The sequence below is a fragment of the Podarcis melisellensis genome (assembly GCF_964234715.1).
Source record: "Podarcis melisellensis genome assembly, chromosome: 1".
NCBI lineage: Eukaryota > Metazoa > Chordata > Lepidosauria > Squamata > Lacertidae > Podarcis > Podarcis melisellensis.
The window spans coordinates 104,992,696-105,017,413 of NC_138528.1; the positions used below are offsets into that span (position 1 = coordinate 104,992,696).

Genomic DNA, 24,718 nt, shown 5'->3' on the forward strand with positions numbered 1-24,718 from the left:
TTCAGGGGTGGAAGAAGGGAGGGAATAGCAGTCCCTGCTTTACCAGTAAGGGTGCTGCAGCCACCAGGTAGTTTTGCTTCCACATCCCAAATAATGATCACCATGCTGTTTGAGCTGCAACTGCCACTGGCTACCAGGCAAAGCACCACAACTGCAAAACAGGGCAGTGGGCAGGCCCTGATTTAGCTAAAATGCCCCTCTGAGAACTTTTGGCCCAGCCTCATTCCAACTTGGTCTTGGGATGGAGATAATCTTAGTGGAACTTGTGGATGAGCCACACAATGAACTGGATGAAATCCCTGTTGGTTCTGGGCACCCGTCGGCAGCTTTTGAAACTAATGACTAGTGGTATCCTTCTGGACTGTCTGGGCACAATGGGACTTGGTGAGAGGTTCTGTTTTGTATAGACTTGGTCTTTCCTTTAGAGACGCTTTTGAGACAGTGACTCTCGAGGGTCTATTTCTTGACACCATGATCTCTGACCTATAACGCCCCACAACATTCCATCTTGTCTCCTGTGCACCTATAAGAAACTGCTGGGAGGAGGGTATTGTCTAGGGATTTTGAAGTGCGGTGTCATCGTCAACACCCAACTTTTACCTCTCATTTCCTAAATTTTCAAGAAAGGCAGCCAAGGTCTTGCAATGGTGGTTAGAATTGGTAGTGGACTGGATGTGAGCTAGCAAACTGAGACGTACCGTATTTCTCGCTCTGTAGGACGCACCGTCCCATAAGGCACACCTAGTTTTTTGGGGGGGAAATAAAGGGCAAAAATTTATTCCCCCCCCAGGCGTGGGGCTGGGGTGGGGGAAGCCCAAGCTTCCCCCGACCCCAGCCCCCAGAACAGGCAACTCTCCACAAGCCATGAGAGCCCGGCGCCGGGCTCCCGCGCCTTGCGGAGAGCTGCGCGAAGCCTGGGCGCGGGCTCCCATGGCTTGCAGAGAGCTCCCATGGCTTGCAGAGAGCTGCGCGAAGCCTGGAGAGCGAGAGGGGTCGGTGCGCACCAACCCCTCTCGCTCTCCAGGCTTCAGCGAAAGCCTGCATTCGCTCCATAGGACGCACACACATTTCCCCTTCATTTTTGGAGGGGAAAATGTGCATCCTATAGGGCGAAAAATACGGTAATCGGGGCAAAACAGTTGCTTCAGGTGAGTGAGGCTGGATCAAGACGCATCAAAAAAATGTGACTCAGTTAAACGCCTTGTAAACTTCATACAGGGAAGTCCCTTTGGTGAAAGATGGGACTCTACAGCGCCATGCGGTGTCACAGATAAAGTGCTTTATCTTTACGAATGGTGCTGAGTTCCAAGACTACTGTTCCTGGGGATGAGGATACAGTTTGGTTTGGGTATGGTTTCACTGCTTCTGAAGAATTGACCCACAATGCTTCTAGATCCAGCTTTGTTTCTGGATGGCTGGGTTGCCACTGTGACTAGGAGTGCTGTTGCCCACCTTAGGCAGATGTGCCAGTTGCAGCTGTTGCTCAAGAAGTAAGACCTAGCTGTAATCAAGCATGCCATAGTTGCTTCAAGAATTGGATTACTGTTAACAGTCTCTACAAGTAGCTGCCTTTAAAAAGTGTTTGGAAACATAAGCTAGTCCAAAATTTGGAAGCAAGAGTTCTAACCAGATTAAAAAAACCCATATTTTATTAATTCCAAACTTAAACATTAATTACCTAATAACAATAATCTGTTTTACATGAAGCATGTGACTTGTTTTTTCTACCTACACTGACTTCCGGTTTATTTCCAAGCTCAGTTCAAAGCCTTGGATATGATCTTTTTAAAGCCATAAACTGCTTGGCACCATGTTACTTACAGCACCGTCCCCCTCCCATAAGTTCCTGCCTGTCCACTTTCCCAGGCTGTGGAACTCCTTGCCCTGTGAAATCAGAACCACCCCCTTCTCCTGTAGCCTTTAGATGAAAAACCAAAACATTTTTATTCCTCCAAGCTTGTGTTGTGACTAGTTCCTAAATCTCGCTGCTGAATATTATGCTCCTGATTACCTGCTGTGTTGCTTGGTTTGGTGCATTCCTGACTCAATTTTATCTGATTCGATCTGGAACATTTTGAATGGGAAAGGCAGGCATGATATAAATGTTTTAATAGCGAATACCACACATACTATCAGCAGCAGTAATATCAGCAGTGGACTATGAGGAAGGGTATAATCTACTGTTAGTTCAATTGTATGGGCTATGTTGTTGTTTAGTCGTGTCCGACTCTTTGTGATCCCATGGAATAGAGCACGCCAGGCACTCCTGTCTTCCACTGCCTCCCGCTGTTTGGTCAAACTCATTGTATGGGCTATAGTATTTGCATATATTTTTATCTCTGAACAATTGAACCAGACATGTTGGGAGGGAGGGCAGCAGCTTTGGTTTAATAATAATAATAATAATAATAATAATTGGTTTAATAATAATAATAATAATATTTTTTATTTATACCCCGCCCATCTGGCTGAGTTTCCCCAGCCACTATGGGCGGCTCCCAATCAAATGTTAAAAACAATACAGTGTTACATATTAAAAACTTCCCTGAACAGGGGTGCCTTAAGATGTCTTCTGAATGTCAGGTAGTTGTTTATCTCTTTGACATCTGATGGGAGGGCATTCCACAGGGCAGGCGCCACTACCGAGAAGGCCCTCTGTCTGGTTCCCTGTAGCCTCACTTCTCGCAATGAGGGAACCGCCAGAAGGCCCTCAGCGCTGGATCTCAGTGTGCGGGCTGAACGATGGGGGTGGAGACGCTCCTTCAAGAAATTTATCATTTCTTGTTCCATTCATCTTACTTTAACAATAAGATGCTGTGTACCACTGGTAGATTTGTTTCTCCTTCATTGTACCATCTAACATTCCTGATCATTGCTAATTTCTGATGTGGAAGGAATAAGGTGATATTCACGAGGGTGGTTGATTTCTGAATCCAGTGAGCCACAACTAAGGTAGTACAGTGGTACCTCGCAAGACGAATGCCTCGCAAGACAAAAAACTCGCTAGACGAAAGGTTTTTCCGTTTTCGATTTGCCTCGCAAGACGAATTTCCCCTATGGGCTTGCTTCGCAAGACGAAAACGTCTCGCGACGTCTAAAAACAAAGACATGTTTTGTTTATAAAGTTAATTTATTTTCCCTTCAGTTTTTGAACTGCTCTTTACAGTATGTGTGACTTTAAAGAGCAGTTAATAAACTGTTGTTGTACCAAATTTGGCTTTGTTTAGACTTTTTTTGACCATAGGAACGCATTCATTGATTTTCAATGCATTCCTATGGGATTTCGTGCTTCGCAAGACGAAAAATTCGCTAGACGACAAAAATTGCGGAACGAATTAATTTCGTCTTGCGGGGCACCACTGTATAATAAAAATGACAAGGTAGCCTTAATAAATTTATCTACTTTCTGTCTTAAACCCAGTTTGGTTTTATGTTCCTCAAATATTCTTGGGAGTATTATGCCTTTGTATTCCTAAAATGGTTAAAGGGCACTTTGTGATTTATAGTAATTAGCTATATGTATAGCTCTCCTATTTCCCCCCTCTGTTTATACATACACACATTTATAATGTGCTTCATAAAACCCTTTGGCTTCCATTTTATCTTTTGTCTTATAATTCCACACAGATCTGTAATACCGTCATTCACCATATAAAGATAATCTGTGCTCTCCAAACTTTGCCAGCTGAATTTTTTATTACTACAGTTTACTGGAAAGTGGGGTATCTTTATTATTTCAAGAGCAATCTAAACCACAAGTTACACCAGCTGGATGAGAGAGAATTGTTTTGGCACAGTTAAGAGCTATGGGAATCTATTGAAAGAACAGAGTCTGGGCAAAATGGAAGCAAGCGTGCTAGGGCAGGACTGTTGCAGACAAATGCCTGAGTGAGGCTGGAACCCTAGAAGAGTCCCATCCTATTTTTCTTTTTGTATACTGTAGTTTTAGTTTTGTATACTTCTGTGGCTTTGTGCTTAGGGGTGTTGCTGTGTGGTATGAGATCATCTGTTACAGTTCTGCTACCTCTCCCCATCTAAAATTACTGTTTTGGTTCTGGTTTCTTTAAATATGTATATTATTGATTATAATAGAATGATAACAACCAATCAGTTACAGAGTTTTACATTTATAGTGCAGTTCAATGAAGAATCTGTAAAAATAAGGGGGGGGGGAAAGGATCTGACCATGGTCCACCCTCATCCCCATTTAAAATTATTGTTGCCAGCAGTTCCTCTAAAAGGGTAAGCTTGGATTTGTGGAGGCTGCATTTTGTTCCCACTGAATTACCAGTGCCTTCTGTGGCCTTCAGTGAGCCACTATTGTGGTATGTGCATCCTTCCTTTTCAGATTGGCCCAACCATTAGGCAACCACCTAGGGCAGAAAATGTGGAATCTGGCTATTCCCCTCTGTGGGTGCTGTGTGGCCTGTCCTGGGTCCCCTAAACTATCCTGCTGTCTCAAGTGCAGTGGAGGTCCAGGTTCAGTTTGTAGTTCAGTTAGGAATGGGGAACAGTTGCCATTTTGTCCCTGCCTTGGGCAGCACAATATCTAAGTCAGGCCCTGTTTCCTTAAGACGACTTTGTAGCTCTCCATGGGAAAATGCTTATTCCATCACACACATACAGATAGAAATGTGTTTGCGTGCTGTGTAGCTCTATTGAACTATATTAGCTATATGGAACCATCAGTATCATACTGAGATCCAGAGCATCTTCCTATGGGTTCTTCACACGTCTGCTAGCAACTGAGTCCTCTCCTGTGGGGTGGATCTTCTTGGCAGTTTGTGAGGGACTATGACAGAGACCCATGATGTAGTGATGGCAACCCAGTTTGTTGCTTATGTCTATGGTTGTGTTTTTTTTAAAAAAAAACAACCATGGTGCTGTGGAGGAATTTTCAGTGTTAAAATGCCAAAATTGGTGGGTAGTGGTAGAGGTGCCAGGGATTTTGTGTGAGGGGTTGTAGTTGCTGATGCTGTGTTGGATCTTATCTCTGATGGTTTTTGTTCCCTTGTCATCTCTGCTAATGGGAGTGAATAGAACAGTGATACATTAAGAACAGTATTGGCCCTGGTGTCAGCCCAGCAAAGCAGAACCCTAGGATAAGGCATGTTGGCTTACTTAAAAGCAATTTCTGTTTCTCTAAAGAACCTTTAGATGGCAGTATTGTTCTCATTGTGGGGTGTGTGTGTGTTGGAGACTAGAAATTCTGTTGTGCATTTAATGTTTCCTGCAATTGCATTCAGCAAAGCACACGGCTATCAATAATTTAAATAGTCGAATGAAAGTACTAAATTCATTCTCTTACATTTGATGAACTCCTTTGATGAACAGTTACTCCAACCTCAAAAGTGAACGTACTTATAAATTACATAGTATGTTTGATTTTAGCCACCAGTTAGCAAAATCTCTCCCTCTTTTATTTTTATTATTATTGAAAATACTGAAGAGCTACCGTAGCAGCTGAACAGATATTTCTCTCCTTTCTTCCTCCCGCCCTGCCCACCGTCTTACAATCAACGTTGTGCGTCATTCGCCTGGGTAAAAATACTGTACTCAGTAATATAAAGCTGCTGGACTGGAGTATTTAGAGTGTTAATGTTGCAAGCTGTCCGCTTTGTAATCCTTGCCTCCCAGCTTCAAAGATTATACTAGTAAACAGGGTTATCTTCGAATTGAAGCAGAAAAACAGAGGCTCTGCCTAGAGAGTCCAATTCCAGAGCTGTGCGAGTTTTGACCATGTCAAAGTCACCCTCTTTACATAGGCTGGAGGCTGATTCAAGAGCACCGCAGCAAGAAAACTGCTTTTGTTCCACAGCACAGTTTACATTCCAAAAAGTGAGCCTGACTAAAGCTTGCTGTTGCTGCTTTTTCCCCCTGACAACAGACAGCGAGAGTGGAAGTACGAGAGTTCACTGTCTTTATTATAGCATGTGTTGTGTGTGTATTGTCTCCGTCTGCAACGTGCATTTCTGCTTTTAGAGTTGTTCTGGTCCTCTGTAATTTGTGTTCTGTGTGGGAAAAAGGCAAGTTTGAGATCTTTCCGCATTTCAGGTCCCATCAGGAAGCCCAAGTATGTAGAAAGTCCCCGGATACCAGGAGATGCAGTCGCCGTACCAATGAGGAAAGTGTTGGAGCCGACAGATCCCAACCAGAATGGTAAGCATGTGTGTTCGGAGTGCTTTCCTTTCGACTTAATGACTGGACTTCGACTTGAAAGCGAAGCGGCTACAAAAACAAGTAAGAATTGAGCCCTTTGTGCAGATCTTGGCTTTGCAGATCTTGTGATAGGTTCGTTATGTGCCATGTCTAGCAGTCTAAAATTCTTGAACGATGTATACACAGTCTTCAAGCAAAATTAAGTGTGAGAGTTGCGGGTCACTTTTAATGTGAGAGGCCTGTTTGAGTTCCGTTTCTGGACTTGCTTTCAAGTTTTAACAACGGAGTACGTTATGCTGATGCCATGTTGAAGTGCCGTGTCTTGCCACTGCCGTTAAAATGCTTGCTAAATCAGACAGCAATAACAATAGATGACTGTGTTGGCAAAGCTGGTAGCAGCCCGACCCTGGAGTTAATTGGTATTCTTGAAAAGTTCCTAGTTCATTAAATTTGACTACCACATAACAAAGTGCAGTTTCAGAGAATGTCAGGGCAAAATGACAATCAACATGCTGTGTAAGTATTTGTATAATAATGAGGATTTCATATTCACTGTGATGTTTTAGATTTACAGCCTAATTGACACCAACAGAAGCAACCTATAACATCAAGTTAAATTGGATATTCCCTTGTTTTTCTTGTGCTTTGAATTTAAGACCTGAATTCTCATCATCTCTTCTTATTGGAGGTGCAGAAAGTTTCTAGGAATATTCCTTCCTGGCACCTTTCCTACATTTTTGTGCATATCTTGATTCAGATATACACAAAAGTGTATGGTGCTATTTCTTCTACAAGCCAGTCTAACTTCTGTAGCTTAAATTCTGTGTCTTTCTGCAGTTTCATCCCCCCCCTCCTCAAATTCCAAAGCAACAAGTTCAAGTATGTTCCATCTCTCGTAGGTTTCAAATTGAAGGAGCTGAACACTTAAAAATATGCATGTTGTATGGATGGTTTCTTCCTCCAACATTTTATTTTCACTCAGTTATTTTCTTCAGACATGTGCATACTGGTCATGCAGGATTGACAGTCAAATATTGCTACAGTTTTGTTGTTTAATAGGGAAGCCCCCTTTTTGCAGTGGAAAGGTTGCATTTTATATCTGCTTTATACATCCATCACCTCTCATGACCCCACTGATTAGTAACTCTCTCTTCAGCAAAGTGGATCTAGGCTTTCTGAGCTAGAGAGGTTATAAATCCTGAAATACTGATCATTGTTCACTGGTTTGGGTGGCTTAAGTCTCCATCCTCTCACTCCCATATGGCGGCAAATTTCACTGCCATTTTGCCATTAGCCTGCACATATTATGTTGCCATAATGATTAAAACAATAACATCAGAGATGGTAAAGAAACTGATTGTCTAACGTTTTAAGCCCTTTCTGACTAAAGGAGACTTGCCACTAGTGTCCTAAATATAATCATAAAATAAGTGACATCTCTAGGTATGGAGTTCATGTGAATAAATAGTTCTTCTTTGGCTACAAAACTGATTATTCCACAGTAATCAACATTCTCAAAAGGAAAGGAGTAGACTATTTCTAATTTTTAAGGGTGATCCTTACGGAATGGATTCAAGCAAACTGATGAGATGGCAGATGTATCAATAAGTGGTATTTTTGGGCACAGCAGCAACCATTTGTATGAACGCTGTGGCATGTCGCAGACAAGCAGAAAGGCCACAGCTTACTCCTTCATGGCATACATCAAATTTCAAAGGTGATGTAATGTGCACACAAGTTATTTCCAGGCATTCCTTCCACAGGTTCCTTACCTTCATTTGCAGAAGAGACCTCTCTAAAAGGGACCTTGCTGCAAGCACATAGATTCTCCCGAATGGGGGAAAGCCCATGTCCGTATTGCAGGCTTCCCTTGAGAGATGTTCCCCACCCACTGTGGACTATCAGCAGAGTGACAGGCATAAGAGATTCCATGTACAAATGTCAGCTAGGCAGGTAATTGAATGCTACTTTGACAGCATCCTTCGCTGTACCTGAAGGCAGTAGGAGCCAGGTTAGGCGGGACATTTATTTCCTACAGCAGGAGCCTCACTCTGCCTTATGGTAAGTCCAGCCCTGCCTGGTGGGGGCAGGATCTGCAGCCACTATCCCACTTCCTCCTTCCTCCTTCTCATAATTACAATTGTGTGAAGAGGCTGGAAGAGGCTACAGTATCCTCTTAATGAGGTAGAGAATGTACTCGAGGCCCTTCTGTCTGCTACCAAAGCCCACATTTTATTTTCCCTTTCCACAGAGGCCAATAAAGGCAAAAAGACTGTTGTGCCTTGTGCATCTGTCAAGAAAAGTGTCACCCTGGTTTCTCATTGTTGGCAGGCTATGTTCTCTGTGTTTGCTGTATGGTTGCTGATCAGAGTGTGAAGTTCAAATGGCTGTCTCTTCAGGCTGAGTGTGGTTGTGTGGGAGTGAACAGAAACATTGGCTTAAAAAGTCGCTTCTGTGGAGCAGCTTTGGCTTCCTTTGGTCTCTAAATGACATGATTGTTTTCTAGCAGGAGCAAGAAGTGAAATGTGTGGATTTCTCTTTTAAACTGCTCAACTTTTTATCTGTATTTTAAATAATACAACATGGAACGGATACCCTGCATTAAAAGATAACTAGAAAGATGTGGCAGTGATCACAAATAGATGACTAGCAGTGGGGGGGAAGGGGGGGAGCAATTTCTTCCAGTACATCACTCTGATATCACACATTAAGAGTGTCTATGTTTCTGCCACAAGAAAGTAGATTATTCTGACTTCCAGGTTAGGTAAATATTAATATTTATACTGAAAAACAAATTGATGTTTAGTGGTTTCTTGGTTCATTCATACTGTACCTCTTTCTTAGCTGTATTGGGGGAGGGCATGTGGCTCTTCAAACTGTTGGCATCCTCACACACTGTGGCCATCTTGCATTGGAGAGTCAGATGTCAAAAAAGCTGGGAGAATTCCTACTTCTATAACGCGAAACCCTGCCAGAATGGAGTCTCTTGGTGGCCATATCCGTAATCACATGGATAACTGCAGCGCGTTCTACTTGGGGCTACCTTTGAAGGTGACTCGGAAACTACAACTAATCCAGAATGCAGCAGCTAGACTGGTGACTGGGAGTGGCCGCTGGGACTATAGTAACACCGGTCCTGAAAGATCTTCACTGGCTCCCTGTATGTTTCCAAGCACAATTCAAAGTGTTGCTGCTGCCCTTTAAAGCCCTAAATGGCCTCGGCCCGGTATACCTGAAGGAGCAACTCTACCTCCATCGTTCAGCCCAGTCTCTAAGGTTCTCTGAGGGGCTTCTGGCGGTTCCCTCACTGCGAGAAGTGAAGTTACAGGGAACCAGGCAGAGAGGGCCTTCTCGGTGGTGGCGCCCGCCATGTGGAACGCCCTCCCATCAGATGTCAAGGAGATAAAGAACTACGCAACTTTTAGAAGACACCTGAAAGCAGTCCTGTAATGGGAAATTTTTAATGTCTGCCATTTTATTATGTTTTTTATATGCACTGGAAGCCACCCAGAGTGGCTGGGGAAACCCAGCCAGATGGGCCGGGTATATAATAATAATAATAATAATAATAATAATAATAATAATAATTTCCTTATTACGTTTATATACCACCTTCATCTTCCAAGGTGTTCAAGGTGGTGTACATGGTTCTCCTTCTCCCCATTTCATCCTCACAACAACCCTGTGAGGTAGGTTGGCTAAGAGATAGTCACTGGCCCAAGGTCACCCAGTGAGTTTCGTGGCTGAGTGGGGTTCCGAACCCTGGTCTCCCAAGTCATAGTCCAACACTCTTAACCATTACGCTGCACTGGCTTTCATAATGCATCGCCTTTGTCTTCATATGTGTGAGTAGGGAAAGTTGGGACTGCTCACTTGGGCAAGAGGGTATTGTGCGAACTCTTTAACTACTCCAGTAATGTATCTGAAGGCATTAAATCACATTGTTTTCAATTGTTTATATAGAAATCACCAGTATAAATGCTGAATTTGACTCTTAATGTGGTGACAGCATCTGTTTCATGTTTTGAGCTCGGTTTAAGATAATCACTTAACATTTTGTAAACTCAAGAAGTTTACTTTTTTTTTTAAAGTGCTCTTTAGTTGTTTACTACTGTTGGCTTTAAAAGCAATTTCTTGGACCTCTCTGCTTAGTTGGTGGCGGAATTCCCAAAGGGTTAGTTCTCTTGGAAAGTAACAAACAGAACTGTCGTTTCTGTTCTCCCACATCCTATTGGAAGTATCAATTTCTTATATAGTGAGGATTCCTATATGTGTATTTTGAATATCTGAAATTTCAAATACTTAAAAGGCTTCAGTTCCAACATCCTCTGTACATTAATTTTGTTCAATAGTCTAACATAATAATTCCCAAACGGAAGCTTAGGTTTTGGGTGTGGATTGTAGTCTGGTGAAGTAGTTTGCTGTTAGTACTTATAGGGAGAAATGAGAAACATGCGTGAACATCAGCTCAGGGTTACAAGGAACTCCTTAGCTGCTCAGCTGCCATGTCCTTTTTGTCTCTGGAATTAGGCTTATCATAGTATTAAGCAGTGCTTTTTTCTGGGGGGACACAGGGCCGGCCAGGGTTAGCTCAGTTGGTAGATCACGAGACTCTCAAATCTCAAGGTCGTGGGTACGAGCCCCACATTGGTCAAAAGATTCCTGCATTGCCGGGGGTTGGATGTAGAAGACCCTCATTCCAACTCTGCAATTTAATTATTCTATGAAGGCAAATCATACATTTAAACATTATAAAGGCTCATGCAGTTGCCCTTGCCTGTCATATACAGTGGTACCTCAGGTTAAGTACTTAACCTGAAACTGTTCTTAACCTGAGGTACCACTTTAGCTAATGGGGCCTCCTGCTTCCACCTCCACACAATTTCTGTTCTCTTCCTGAAGCAAAGTTCTTAACCTGAAGCTCTATTTCTGGGTTAGCGGAGTCTGTAACCCGAAGCGTATGTAACCCAAGGTACCACTGTACATGCTTGTGGTTCCCAAACAAATGCAAATAAGCTTCCACTTGCCCCCTCACAGCCTCCTCCTGAACAAGATCTCTGGAGTATTATAACAGTACCTAGCCCAAACCCAGAATGCTTTAAAGCACAATCCTGCTTTTCATGTTGATTCAGAATCCCCGCCCCCATAAGGCTTTCTCCAGGTAAACATCTGTAGTATTGTAGTTTTTGTGTGTGTGTGTGTGTTTGAAGAATAGAATAGGAATACTCCACTGTTTCATCTGTAGCAGAAACCCTGGAATCCATCTTCCTAATGTTGGGAAACATCCATTTACTGTAACGCTTTTGAATCGAAGCATCTTGATTATACAATGATTTTTTGTGGATGATTTGACAGCTGCTCTTACAGCTGAGACTGTAGATAGCACCCTCCCCTTTTTACTAGCGTTTTCACCGTCACAAAGAAAGGGAAAGTGCCTGTTTGTTCAGTTTATGACTGACAGTTTTATAGAAGTCCAGAGAGATATCTTTCTGCTCCTGGTGGTACTAAACACGTTACCAAAACGAGGTTTGCCAGTTCTGTGTGTGTGTATAGATATAGATGCTATTTTATTTTTTCAATAGTAATAGACTACTTAATCATAAACGTTTGTAAAACAAATACAAAACCCAACAATGTAAACAATGAGTTATTTCGAATGCAGTTTAAAACTGCCGGAAATGACAGAGTGACTTGAAGTAAAATGTGATTGAATCACCAGCCCAGGAATGCTTGGGGAAATAGAAGTTTTTAGCATGAGGACACATGTCTGATGTCAGCTGAGAGGAAATTCCACAAGTAGGTGCCACAACACTAACGGCCCTGCTCTGTGCCACTGCAGGTTGTGCACATTCACATATTTATTTCATAGAATCATAGAATTGTAGAGTTGGATGGGACTCCAATAGTCATCTAGTCCAACTCCCTGAACTGGGATGAGGGAAGGAAACGAGCTTGGGTATGGAAATTCTGACAAACTATTCTGTGGTGTCTTTAGTTACTCAAGTTGAATAAAATGCCCTAGCTCTTGTGTCTTTATTTACAAACAAGCCAAAGTTATAGCAGTGTAAAAATGAGCTACCAGTTCACCTTATCCTCTGTGTGTAATTAATAATGGATTCACGATCGCCTTTTTAGGTGAACCCAAGCTTTTCTTGTTAGAAATGTCATTACTGCGGAATATCCAGCAGCTATAAATCTGTGAAGATAGCAGAGCTCTTATTAAAAGTGCATATGGAAATTAAATTTCAAGTATCATATTCAGATTCTCTCATATATATATATATATATATATATATATATATATATATATATATATATTTGCTTTCGTAGATTTTCACGGGTACAGGAATGCAGGTTTTGGTGTCCTCGGGTGTCTTCCCGTGTAAAAGTTGGGGTGTCTAGGCGACGTTTCGACGAGGTCTCACTCGTCATCTTCAGGCTGGTGCTTTCGGCTTCTTGTTACTGGAACAGAGCAGGATCTCAGTGTTTGAGTTCCTATAAATACTGTTGAGGGGGTGTGGTGTATAGCCTCCAATGTTCTGGGCAGAGAGGAAGTTCCCAGGCTAGTGTGCCTTTTCTTCTTTTGTTCCTTAATTACTTGAGGGATATCTTGAGTGATTTCTTGAGTGATATCCTGAGTACCACTTAGGTGGGTCATTAGGTGTGGATTAGTTGCTAAAGTCTTTGTGTCTTGACCTCTTGAACTTTGTGAAGAGTTTTTCTGAGAAGATGGCTGTACTGCACTTAGTTGTGCTCTGGCTTGGCTTCGTGTATAGGGGCGAGCTGTGGTTTTGTGGCCTGTGTCAGCCAGATCTGTGTAGGGATTGCAGGGGGGTGCAGCATCCGGAGGTGCCACCATGGTTTGGCTACTGGATGGTGTCTGTAATTTATCTGTGGAGAGGGTCTGGGTTTGGGTCTGGTGTGGTTGATTGGTGATGGCGTTCTGTGTGCCTCTGGATCTGGTGTCAGTTTTTGTGGGGAGGGCTAATTTCCAGATGTCTGGCAAGCGGGATGTGTCGTCACGCTTGTTCATGTTGTGAGGGTGTTTCTCTATCTCGATGGCTTCCATGATTATTCTCTTGTGGTGATGTTCCATGTTAAAGAGCAACTAATCCACACCTAATGACCCACCTAAGTGGTACTCAGGATATCACTCAAGAAATCACTCAAGATATCCCTCAAGTAATTAAGGAACAAAAGAAGAAAAGGCACACTAGCCTGGGAACTTCCTCTCTGCCCAGAACATTGGAGGCTATACACCACACCCCCTCAACAGTATTTATAGGAACTCAAACACTGAGATCCTGCTCTGTTCCAGTAACAAGAAGCCGAAAGCACCAGCCTGAAGATGACGAGTGAGACCTCGTCGAAACGTCGCCTAGACACCCCAACTTTTACACGGGAAGACACCCGAGGACACCAAAACCTGCATATATATATATATATATATATCCTGCTACTGTTCAGATATTCTTGAAGACAAGTGGATGAAAATTTGCTAAGAGTAATGTAGTGCCAGCTACCGCTATTTGTATGAACCAAATAACTTTAATAGAGAAATGATACTTGAATGATAGTTCCCTTGCAAATATCCCCTATCACAGTCACATTAAGGAATGGCAGATTACTTTCTTTTAAGGATTAGATGCCGTGAAAACAAATCTCTGAACGGAAGACCTCATTGGAAGAGTAATACAGAGTTGTTTTCATCATTTGAAGGATATTGGGGGAAAAACACTCAAATCTTTTCTATCAAAGACCCCGGCTGTTTGTTAGTTCAGCTCAAGATTAAGCAGATGTCTTGTCTGCTACAAGCTAGTGGAATTGTGTTTCGGTAATTCCTTCTGAGCCAGTTGTTTAAATGTATTTGCAGTTCAACTTGTCCTGTTAAAGGGCACCTCTGTTTTTTGCTACAGGTTCTTAAAAACTGACGTTCCTACTTTTTTTTATCTCGAGTCTTTCTTGACGTTCCCCCACCCACAAATAAGTGAAAGGAGGAAGGCACTACCGAAAGAGCAATATTATTAATTATATTGGCTACCCTATAACAAAAAGTTCTCAGGTCAGCTTACAATTTAAAATACTTACTGAATTTTCAATAACTATAAGAGTAACAACAAAAGTAGTATATGATGCAACATAAAAGCAGAAAAGTTGGGAGATAATTGGGACGGTTGCACAGGTAGTCATAAGCAAGAGTAAAATTAATACTGCACCACATTTGTATAGGAACTGATACATTTCCCTGAGATTGTACTATTTCATAGCTTTCTGAAAATACCTGGCACATAAATCATCCAGAGAAAAGCATATTGAGGGACAAACTAGATGCAATATGGGAGATTTGTGAATGGGATTCCAGGTGTTTCATTTTTAAACATATTAATAATAGCCCTGTAGAAAATGGGACTGGCGGAGGAGGAGGTATTTTTACCTGTTATTCCCATGCTATTTATTCTATCTAAATTATCCTGCTATTTGCATGTGGAATGTTTGTTTTGTTTTGTTTTTTATTTAGGCACTTGTCATATTCATCCCCTATTCCACTGGTTCCCAATTAGCCAGACCCCCTGTTTTTCAAATCCAAGCCATGGACCCCCTACTTTTGAAAATGTTGATATCTCTGTAGTAGGCTTTATTATGTGAATGGTGCCACTATAGCCTCCAACATGTCCCAGCTCAAAACCAGGACGAGTGTCTTCCGGGAGAGTCACCTGACCCAGCAAGAGTATGGTGCCCCAAACCACACATTTTTGGGTGCCACAATCTTGTGTGTTTGGGGGCGCTGTGCTCTTGTGTGATGTTTGCAGAGTGTCCTAGACTGTTGGCAGAGTATGTGCCACAGGCCCCCTGGGTGGGTTCCACAGACCCCCTGGGGTCCACAGACCACCAATTGAGAACCACTGCCCTATTCAAATAATATGTGTTACCTGCATGCTTTAGTTCAAGCTCTCCATGTGAACATAAGTTTCTCAAGCACTATTTCCCATATCTTCGAAGCAGCCCTGCTCCAATTTTTAATTTAAAAGAAAATAACTGGAGAACCAGATCGCATTTCACATGCCACATCTCATTTGACCCTTTGATTTCGATGAAAAAGTTAAATGTGTGCTGACCCGTCTCCTTTGCAATCAATGGGACCTAAAGGAGCCCCATGGTGGCAGGATTGTGTCATAGGTTTTAAAACTTTAGTATTATATCCCCTGATAATCCATTTCGTTGTTTCTCTCTCTGTTGAAATCTATATTCTTATTGGCCCAAGAATGAATTCATACTTGAATGAGCCTTGTTCTTCTAGAATCATGGAGTTTGAAGGGACCCTGAGGTTCCTCTAGTCCTCCCCCTGCAATGCAGGAATCTCAGCTAAAGCATCCATGACAGATGGCCATCCAACCTCTGCTTAAAAACCTCCAAGGAAGGAGAGTCCACAATTTCCTGAGGGAGACAGTTCCACTGCCGAACAGCTCTTAGTGTCAGAAAGTTCTTCCTGGTGTTTAGTCAGAATCTCTTTTCTTGTAACTTGTTGCTACTCTTGCAAAGCAAGTCACTGTACTCCTTCATAGAGTGTTTTCTTTTATTGCATAGAAACAAAGTCAGAGAAAGAATCAAGCTGTTCACCAGCGGCTCAGGAACTGATGACAAGACTGGGATTTTTACTGGGAGAAGGGATTCCAACGTCTGCCCATATCTCTGTGGAAGAAAAGCGCGAAGCTATGGTATGCTAATGGAAACAACTTGTAAACAGTAATCTGTTAAAACTAGAGATGCCAGCAAATACCGTGCTTTCAATATATTTAATAGCAAACATGCTAATAGACAACAAAAATCACTTACATAAATGTGTACACAGTGCACATTTGTAGGAAGCACTGAAAGAAAAAGAGCTTTGGTTTAATCTTCACTGTTCCAAGGAAATTCTTTACATTGGATGGGATTGTGAGAAAATCATGGAATGGTTATTTTTCACTTGCTGCTTCAGGCAGTTGCGACCTGGAAGGATTATTTAAAAGCAACATTTGGATTTTCTCCTAAGGTAGGAGAACCTTGTCCTTCCAGATGTTGTTGAACTACAACTCCCAGCAGGGCCAGTAATCAAAGCTGATGGGTGTTGTAGTCCAATAACATATGGAGCGCCACATGTTTCCCACTCCTGTCTTAGGCAATAAAGATCACCACAATGAACTGAAGATGTGGCTTTTTGCTTGATCAATATACAGGGAAGAGCTGAAAATCTCCCTCTTGTGAAAATTCACAGCAGATCATTATTCTACTTTTGGCCTTGGGAATCAGATTTGAGTTTTGTTACAGCATCTTCTCTTGTTCTGTTGTCTAATGTAGCAGCCATGGCTCACTTGCTTGTACCCATCTGTTTTTGCGCATGTGTATAAAAATACACTGAATGCCTTTTGTCCCATAGGCACTTCTGGCTTGCACATTCCTTACTGTTTGGTTTGTGAGGCATAAGAACGTGGGAAATAATCTGTATGACTCTCGCGAGATGCTGAGAGGAGACAGTGCATTCCGTTGTAGTACAGGAGGGCACCTATTCTAGAAGAATTCTAGCCACCTGTGACAAAAGATTTTAAACCAAATTTTGTCCACGCCTTTCCTTTTCGAATCTGCAGAGAAGCAGATTTGATCACTATCCCAAACAAGTCCTGGGTTTTGTGTTGCAGCCTCTCAACAGTTTTCTATGCATAAGACTGTGAACTTTACAGGTCCAAGTTAAAATACTAAGGGCCCATAATCTGCTATTGTCCTATTGCTGCTGCTGCTGCTTTCTTGAAAGGGGCTTAATGAATCCTCTTATGATGCAGCCTTGGAAAGTTGTGTTAACTTTAGGCTCGTTTGATTTCCTGCTTAGTATTGATTCCGCCATGGACCGATAGCGCTGTGCTCTGTGTATTCATCCTTCCTTTCCTTCGTTTTCTAGTGCACCATAGCTAGCCAAGGAGTCAGTCCCTGCTCTACCCTGACGAGCAGCACCACGTCGCCAAGCACCGACAGCCCCTGCTCAACTCTGAATAGCTGTGCTGGCAAAACGGCGGCCAACAAAAGTAGTCCCTGTGGGACCATTAGCAGCCCAAGCTCTACGTTGGAAAGCAAGGATAGTGGAATTATAGGTAAGCAGTTTAACTCATAGCAATGCACTGACTTACTGCTGTCTCTATTGCATCTTGCTTCTCTGCATCAGCTGATACAGCCACTAGGCGTACAGGGAGTTTGCTCCAAAACTCTCTTGTGTTAATTTCTGTTAGTACTTGGCTTCAATTCCAAAGTCTCCATGCTCCAGAAAATTTTTAAGTGCTCTTTCGCTTGAAATAATTTTGCCATTCTCAGTAGTTCTTTTGTGTCTTTCCTGTGGGCATTTAGTCATGGGCTGGAACCCTGAGTTTCTTCACTGCAATACAGTGTATATTTGCTGGGGAAGTTCTGCTGTGGGAGAGAATAGCAGTGCTAATGGGATGCAGTGATTAAGAGCAGGAGCAATTGATCATAAAGCCTCCGCTCCACTTTTCACTATAGTCATGAATTTGTTGGGTTGCTTTAGGCAGTACATTTATCTCTCATCCTTGAGTACAATACTGATTGAACATACAGGGTTGTTCTAAAGATTTACTGAAATAATGCATGTGAAGCATATAGAGAACTTTGTTAAGGACCAGGAAGTGTTTTTATTATGCTACCATTTGGGGGAGTGTTCCACCCCTTGTAAACAAAGATCCCTGCCTGGAAAGTTTTCAGTTTTTTGTATCATTGCAAACAGGTTCATGACACAGTGTTCCAGTGTGGGGAGAGAAGGCAAACTTGGTGTGGGGGGTGTGAGTGAAAGAGCCACCGGGGCCATTTGAGTTTCAATAAACAGTAACGGATCTATGCTGTACTCCAGTTGGCAACACAGATACAGAGAAAATCGCAAACCAAACACTGAGAGGCCCAAGTGGGGAAAAAGGCCTTCATCTGTTACTGGAAGGACCACAGAGATGGTTCCAAACAACTTTCTCCAAGTAGGCTGAGGTGCTATTACTAAAAAGGCCTGCTTCTTAATAGCCACCCGACGCACTTCACTTGGTGGGGCATTTGGAACAGGGCCTCTGAAAAAGATATTGAGGATCAGGTGAGGTATATGCAGGAAAGGGGAATATTTCAAATAACCTGGTTCCAATCCATTAAGAGCTTTGAAGTTTAAGATCCACATTTTAAATTGGGCCTGGAAATGGATCCACTGCAGTTAGGGTGAAGGAGGTATGCTAGTGATGGCAAACATTGGAAATATTCGTGAAATGCTTTCGCTTCTGGACCAAGAAAGGCTGATAAGTTTCATCATAATTGCAGTTTAATGATGGTGTTATGTGGAGGTTTGAATGATTAATTCATAACTGGGAATGAAAACTAGAACAGGAGAAATCAAGCCCCAAAGAGCTGGGTAAAATGAAGACTTGAGGACACATGGAAGAAAACCGCTGGGAAGCCCATTAGCTAGGATGATAACGGATCTGGAAATTGTGCGCCTTCTGTTCTCAAGGCTGTTGTGAAAATGTATAGAATTTTCTGTTGTGCAACATGCTCATCTTAAAATAAAACACTCCCTCCCACGCTTTCCCCTGCAAATCCTGAAAGACAGCATTTAATTTGAAAGCTAGCTTGTACATATGCATTGCAAATTTGTCTTCATCTAAAGGGGGGTGGGAATGGGATGGATATTAAAATGAACTGGAATCTTACTAAGTATCCTTAGTCCCCCAAGTTATTTATAGATCTAATCATTCTACATTCATTTGGAAGGATTTAAGTGTGGAGGGTGTACGTACTGCATTTCCTAAAGCATCCCTTAACGAGTGTGTGTGTGTGTGTGTGTGTGTGTGTGTGTGTGTACACTCAATGTGTGCATGCAAATATATGAAGAGTATTAAATGCTCGTTCAGCATACAGTTTGGCAAGTATTATCTTTTGTGTAACTGTTTTTGGCAGACTTTGCCAAACCGTGAAAATAGCTTGTTCTTCCATGCTACTTAAGTAGGCTTCCATTGTAATTTCCATCCCTGCTACGTTATTCTGGGCCAGTAGGTTTTTTGAGTGGAGAGCTGCCTTTCCCCTCCCTCTCCTTCACCCGCACTTTCTGCTGGGTCAGGCTTTTATTCTTTTCTTTCTTTCTTTTTTAAAAAAAGTTTTTATTGCCGTAGTTGAAATTGTCTCTGCCTCCGTTGACATAATGGGGGTGAGGGCAGATTTTCATCATTTGCGGTGAGCTAAGTAAGAGAGAAGTCTGGGCTAGTGGCCAAAATGAGGACGGGGGAGGCAGACTGGTGACATTCTGTCTTTTCGCTATTAGAAACTGGAGTGGAAATCTTTCCTGGCCCTCCCACTCCCCTCAATGAGTAAATCAGAAGGGACTCTTAGTTCACGATGCATCAAAAGTCCCAAGTTTGCCCCCTGCCTTTAATCAACGTTAATCATTTGGCCATACAGAAGCACACTACAAGGCTTTCCTCAAAATCCTTACGATGTTTTACGTTATTTAAGTTGTCAGTATTCTTAAAGCAAGGAGGTCATGCTCTGAGAGACATACCTAGTTGCAACTAAGAACGTGAACAGTAGTAGCTGTACTATGATGCCCAATGAATGTTTTTGTCTCCTCGCTAAAACCAGCCCAGGAAACACTAATTTAGTGTACCTTGTAGGAGGAGTTCATCACCTTATTGAACGAAGTTTCAGTCTAAGAACACTGCAAACCAGTTTATTATTCTAGCATTCTTCCCATTAGAATTCATTGGTTTCCTTTTTATTTGTTTTTAAGCGACAGTAACAAGTTCATCTGAAAACGACGACCGTAGTGGATCCAGTTTGGAGTGGAGCAAAGACGGAAGCCTCAGAGCTGGTGCACACCAAGGAATTATTCATGAACGGAGAACAGATAATTGCTCGCCAGTTGCAGAAGAGGAGACAGTGGGGTCTTCAGAAAGTCTGCCAAAAGTGGAAGCATCTTCTGGAGATGGCCCTGTGACTTACACTCAAAGCTCTGGCTCATTAGTAATGCCTCGGCCCAATTCCGTTGCAGGTAAGGAGCAACCAAAGGGAGCAAGCGTTGTGTGTGCTCCAGCCCTTTTTTAAAAATACATATTTTTCCTTTAGCACTGTTCTTGCATGGACCAGTTCCCATCAAATTGTGTCTGATCACCACGTAATGGAAATGCTAGAGAGCCAGCACTGGTTAAGGGGAGTGCATGAAATTTAACAGAAGTAATTTTTAGAAGCAGTTGAAGCACAAAGGTCTGCAAAGTGATAGGGATGTTGCTGTGCAGAGACAGTGTAGTGTTCTTTGTGCTCATTGCTTTTTTATGTAAAGAGCTATATAAGTCCATCGACTTGAAGGATTATAGCAGGAAGCACTCAGCCTCTATATTAAGCTTTTAAATGCATATACAATGATGCAGACATGGGGCAGTGTCCAACTAAATACTTGAGCCAGTACAATGGGATTTCACTCCTTGTCTCCCACATACATCTGACACCATCTCCAAATCTGTTCCAGGGGGTTGGGTGCATGGGCGGGGCGGGGGGAGACGGGGAGAACATTCCATTGTGCATGGAGAAATCCTTGTGCTGATGGAACTTTCACCATAGCACTACATTGAACATAACCCATGGGGATTGGGTAGGGGAAGTTGTGTTGCTACTGCTTTGATGAACACAGTCCATTTGGAGCCCCATGATACTTGCACAGCCATATTTCATAGACACTCATTCTTATGTGACAGGAAAAAATCTGGAAAAGCTCTCTATGGATCTTAGACCACTATTAATAACCCAAACGAATCATCTGCTGTATGGAAGGTGCTGGTTTTTACAGTTATTCTTCGTAGACTTGGGTCTCTGCACAAAGCATCTGTATAACTTTCTAGAATTCTTTAGTCAGAGACCAAGTTCTGCTGGCTATCCTATTGAGTAGAGAGATTTGTCCCTGTCTGCAAACACCTTGAGAGAAAAGACAACTACCTGTCTACTTAGCTTTCTTCTTCTGAGTGACTTCTGTTTTTCTTCAGTATATTTAGGGAGTTTTCTCTCCATTTCTATTTTTGGATGGGAGGAATTCCTTGTGGAGGCTCAACTGGTTGTTATTTAAACTGAACAACCCCCTTTTTCCAATGCAAATGAGATCTGGGTGGATATTGAGACGGGTGAAACTTAGTCCTGTGATCATGGCATTCTCCTTCAATGGCACCTCAGTCATCAGGGGAATTGTTATGTTCATGTGCAATTGCCTACAGGTGTACTATATGTGTACACTTATATGAAATATTAGTATATAAAGCCCTAACCACTTGGGATCAGTTTACCTGTGAGATTGCCTTACCCAATATGTGCTCACTGAAGCACTTCAAGCTGCGGAACTGGGACTGTTACAGATGCAACACAATACTGGTTCCACATTTGTAAGAAATCAATCTTTTAGTGTGGCAGCAGCTACACTTTGGAACTCCCTTCCTGTTGACATCAGACAGGCGCTTTCTGTACTGTTTTTGGTGCCTGTTAAAAACATTTTTGTTTAGATAAGCCTATCCAGATACGTAAATTTTTAACGTGTATTTTAGTCAGTGACCAGCTTATCACTAATTTTAAATTTTTTTAACATTCATTTTATTCTTTCTGTAAACTGCTTTGACGTTTGTCTAGTTTTTGTTACAATCAAGCAGTATATAAATCTTCAGAACGTTGATCAAAATGACTGATTTGACTCAAAAGGGCAAATATCCTAATAAAAAGAATAATGTGTGTGGGTTTGGGGGGGGGGCATCTTCTCTAGATTTAGAAGATCACTTGGTTCACTTAAATATTTGCTAATGGCTGGGTGCTGGAATTTGCCCTTGCCATAAAGAACCCAGACTTTGTGTTAAGGTAGTCATACTAGAATGCAGAGAGCCCCGTATCCATACAATTGTGGAAGGTCTCTTCAGTTCATGAACTTTTGCTTCTGGTTTTATATCAGACACATTTTTAAGAAATAAAATTTAGATGCATTAGCATGTGGTTTTCTTCTAGAAGATGATGAACTTCCCTTTTAAATTTCATCAAGGGAGTGAAGCCATACTAACGTACTAACAAAGTAAACAAAATCCATTGGGTGTCAGTTTTGTGGAAATCTGCCAGGTATGTGGAGTGGTAGGGTGCATGGAAAAGGCCTAAATGGGAGAAAACCCCCATTTCAGTACACATGCTCTCAAAACAAGCTAAAGTAATGTAGACAGTTCTGCAGGCCTTTCCAGGTATTATAAAAGTATGGTATTTTTACACACACACACACACACACACACACACACACACACACACACGAATTTTGGCCCCTATTTCCTTGCATTTTGGTGGGTTATGTTGGGGAGATTTTCCTGTTTGGTTATGATAAATATATCAATTGGTTTCTTCCATGTGTCCATTGCATAAGCTCACAGGGCTGAAGAGACAAGCCACTTTTTAGTTTAAAATGCAGATCATGCCTCTAAAAACATCAGCAAAACTCCTGGCTATAGTACGGTTCTCTTCTACACATCAGTTTTGTATTAGGACTACTGTTTCTAACTTCAGCTCTCTTTCTGTGTCGCTTGTTAATGCATTCTGGAGATGACCGATTTATTTTTCAGTACATTTCACAGCCTCTTAAATGCTTTTATGGCTAGTCATGTATATATCTTTGCAAAAAGGGAGGCTGAGAATCCTGCCATTAATGGGTGATTGTTGATGTTCTGGATGCTGTGAAATACTGCACAAAGTGCCTGCTTGTCTCCTTCCAAGATTTGGACAGTGTCTGCTTGCAAGATTTGGGTTGCCAATAACTCTGAATGAAATCATTGGGGCAGAAGATTCATGCTAGCAACCTTGCTGTGTTTTGACATGGAAATATTGAAGCTTTAATAAATAAATTGGCTGCCAAACTGGTCATAAAAATTCATCGTGACCCTTGTCCTCTCTTATCTACTACCCAACAGTAAATCAGCAGTTTTAAATCCTTCTGAATGTTGCCCATATATAATATATATATACATCACAAAGGAGCACAATTAATTGGAGGACTGGAACCTTGAGACAGGCAGTTTATGGTGAAAGGAGGATATTTCAAAAAAATTGTCTTTCTTTTGAAATACAAAATCACACACACTTTAGGGTTGTTTCTATGCACTGAGTTATTTTCCACTGCATAATGTTTTCGTTCTTATAAGAATTTCTAAGAAACACTGGAAAGTGTCCTGAAAAGTTGATACTTTCAATGTTTAACAATGGGGGGGGGGGAATATTCACATGAAGCATAATCAATCATTAGCATTTTATGGCCATAGTGTGTAGTGATTAACACATCCAAAGGAGAGGGTAAAGCAAATTAATTTTTAACTAACTTGAAGCTTATGGCAGCTCAATGCTGTGTTTTTTTAAAGTGATGGGGCTGCAGTAAGATCTAGTGTGGCATTGCAAAGGAAAAACTCTACTATGTTTGTACCGCATTCTGTCTCCAATGAGTTCAGCAGAGCATTTTAAGTTCACCACAGTTTGCTTTGTAGAGGTACACCTTCTGCTGTGCACCTCTGCATTGTTCCATGTTACTCAGCTGTGACCGGCTACTGTTTTGAGACATAATATTGAACCTCCTGCAGCCCATCCATCTTACAAGGTTCTTTGTTGTTACAGCAACAAGCTCCACCAAGCTAGAAGACCTGAGCTATTTGGATGGTCAGAGGAATACACCATTGAGGACCTCAATTCGCTTACCGTGGCACAATACTGCTGGAGGGAGAGTTCAGCAAGAAATAAAAGGTATTGGTAAAGCACGAGACTCATGGACTCGAGCCCCACATTGAGCAAAAGCTTGGTCTAGATAAGCCTTGTGGTTCCCTTCCAACTCTACGATTCTATGAAATAAATAACTAATGTTGTGTTGACCTGCTCTGGAGATGGCATTATTCCCTAGTGGAAGATGCAAGTGTTTTGTTTTGGTGCTTGCTTAGTGGAAATTAGAGGCTTGTCTGCCTTTATAGAACACTTTGAAGAGTTCCTTAATTAGCAAATATACTTGACCAGCAGCAGCTCTCCAGAGATGTGGAGCCCATTGGTTCATCTAGCTCATTGTTTTCAACACAGATTGCCAGTGGCTTCCCAAGGTTGCAGATAAGGGACATACTCAATCCACTACTTGGAGATGTGGATTGAATTTGGGGCCTTCTGCATGCAGAACAGATGTCCTACTGGTGAGATACAGCCTCTCTCCCTGGGCTCACAGAACCATTATGTCTGTTCAGCCTTGATCAAAGTGTCTCCAGAGTAAGGTGTGATGGCTTTGGGGACCGTGGCAGCCCCAGGACATTTAGGGTGGGGAAGGAGACAGCTCTTCCCCTTCACATTACCTAGCAAGTCCTACAGATTTGGAAGCAGAGAATAATTCCACTCAGAGCATTTAACGTTCTGCTCAAGTGGGACATGGTATAAGGTAGGGTGCATTGCAATTGCCTTAACTTTCTTGCCTGCCTTTTGGTTTTTTTAGAATCAACATTTCCCCAGGACTTTACTTTGGAAG

General features: G+C 42.1%; 1 protein-coding gene across 2 annotated transcripts in view; it reads left to right on the forward strand.

Annotated features, from left to right (window-relative positions):
- The window catches only part of TANC1 (tetratricopeptide repeat, ankyrin repeat and coiled-coil containing 1), a 131,141-nt gene that overhangs the window by 77,767 nt on the left and 28,656 nt on the right, over window positions 1-24,718 (forward strand). The window contains exons 4-8 of one of the 2 annotated variants that reach the window (XM_081928398.1): window positions 6,055-6,159; window positions 15,745-15,875; window positions 17,093-17,282; window positions 19,958-20,218; window positions 23,836-23,961. In XM_081928398.1, the coding sequence (XP_081784524.1) occupies window positions 6,055-6,159; window positions 15,745-15,875; window positions 17,093-17,282; window positions 19,958-20,218; window positions 23,836-23,961 (813 nt within the window). The remainder of the gene's footprint in view (window positions 1-6,054; window positions 6,160-15,744; window positions 15,876-17,092; window positions 17,283-19,957; window positions 20,219-23,835; window positions 23,962-24,718) is intronic. The other variant, XM_081928399.1, reaches the window with a different exon arrangement.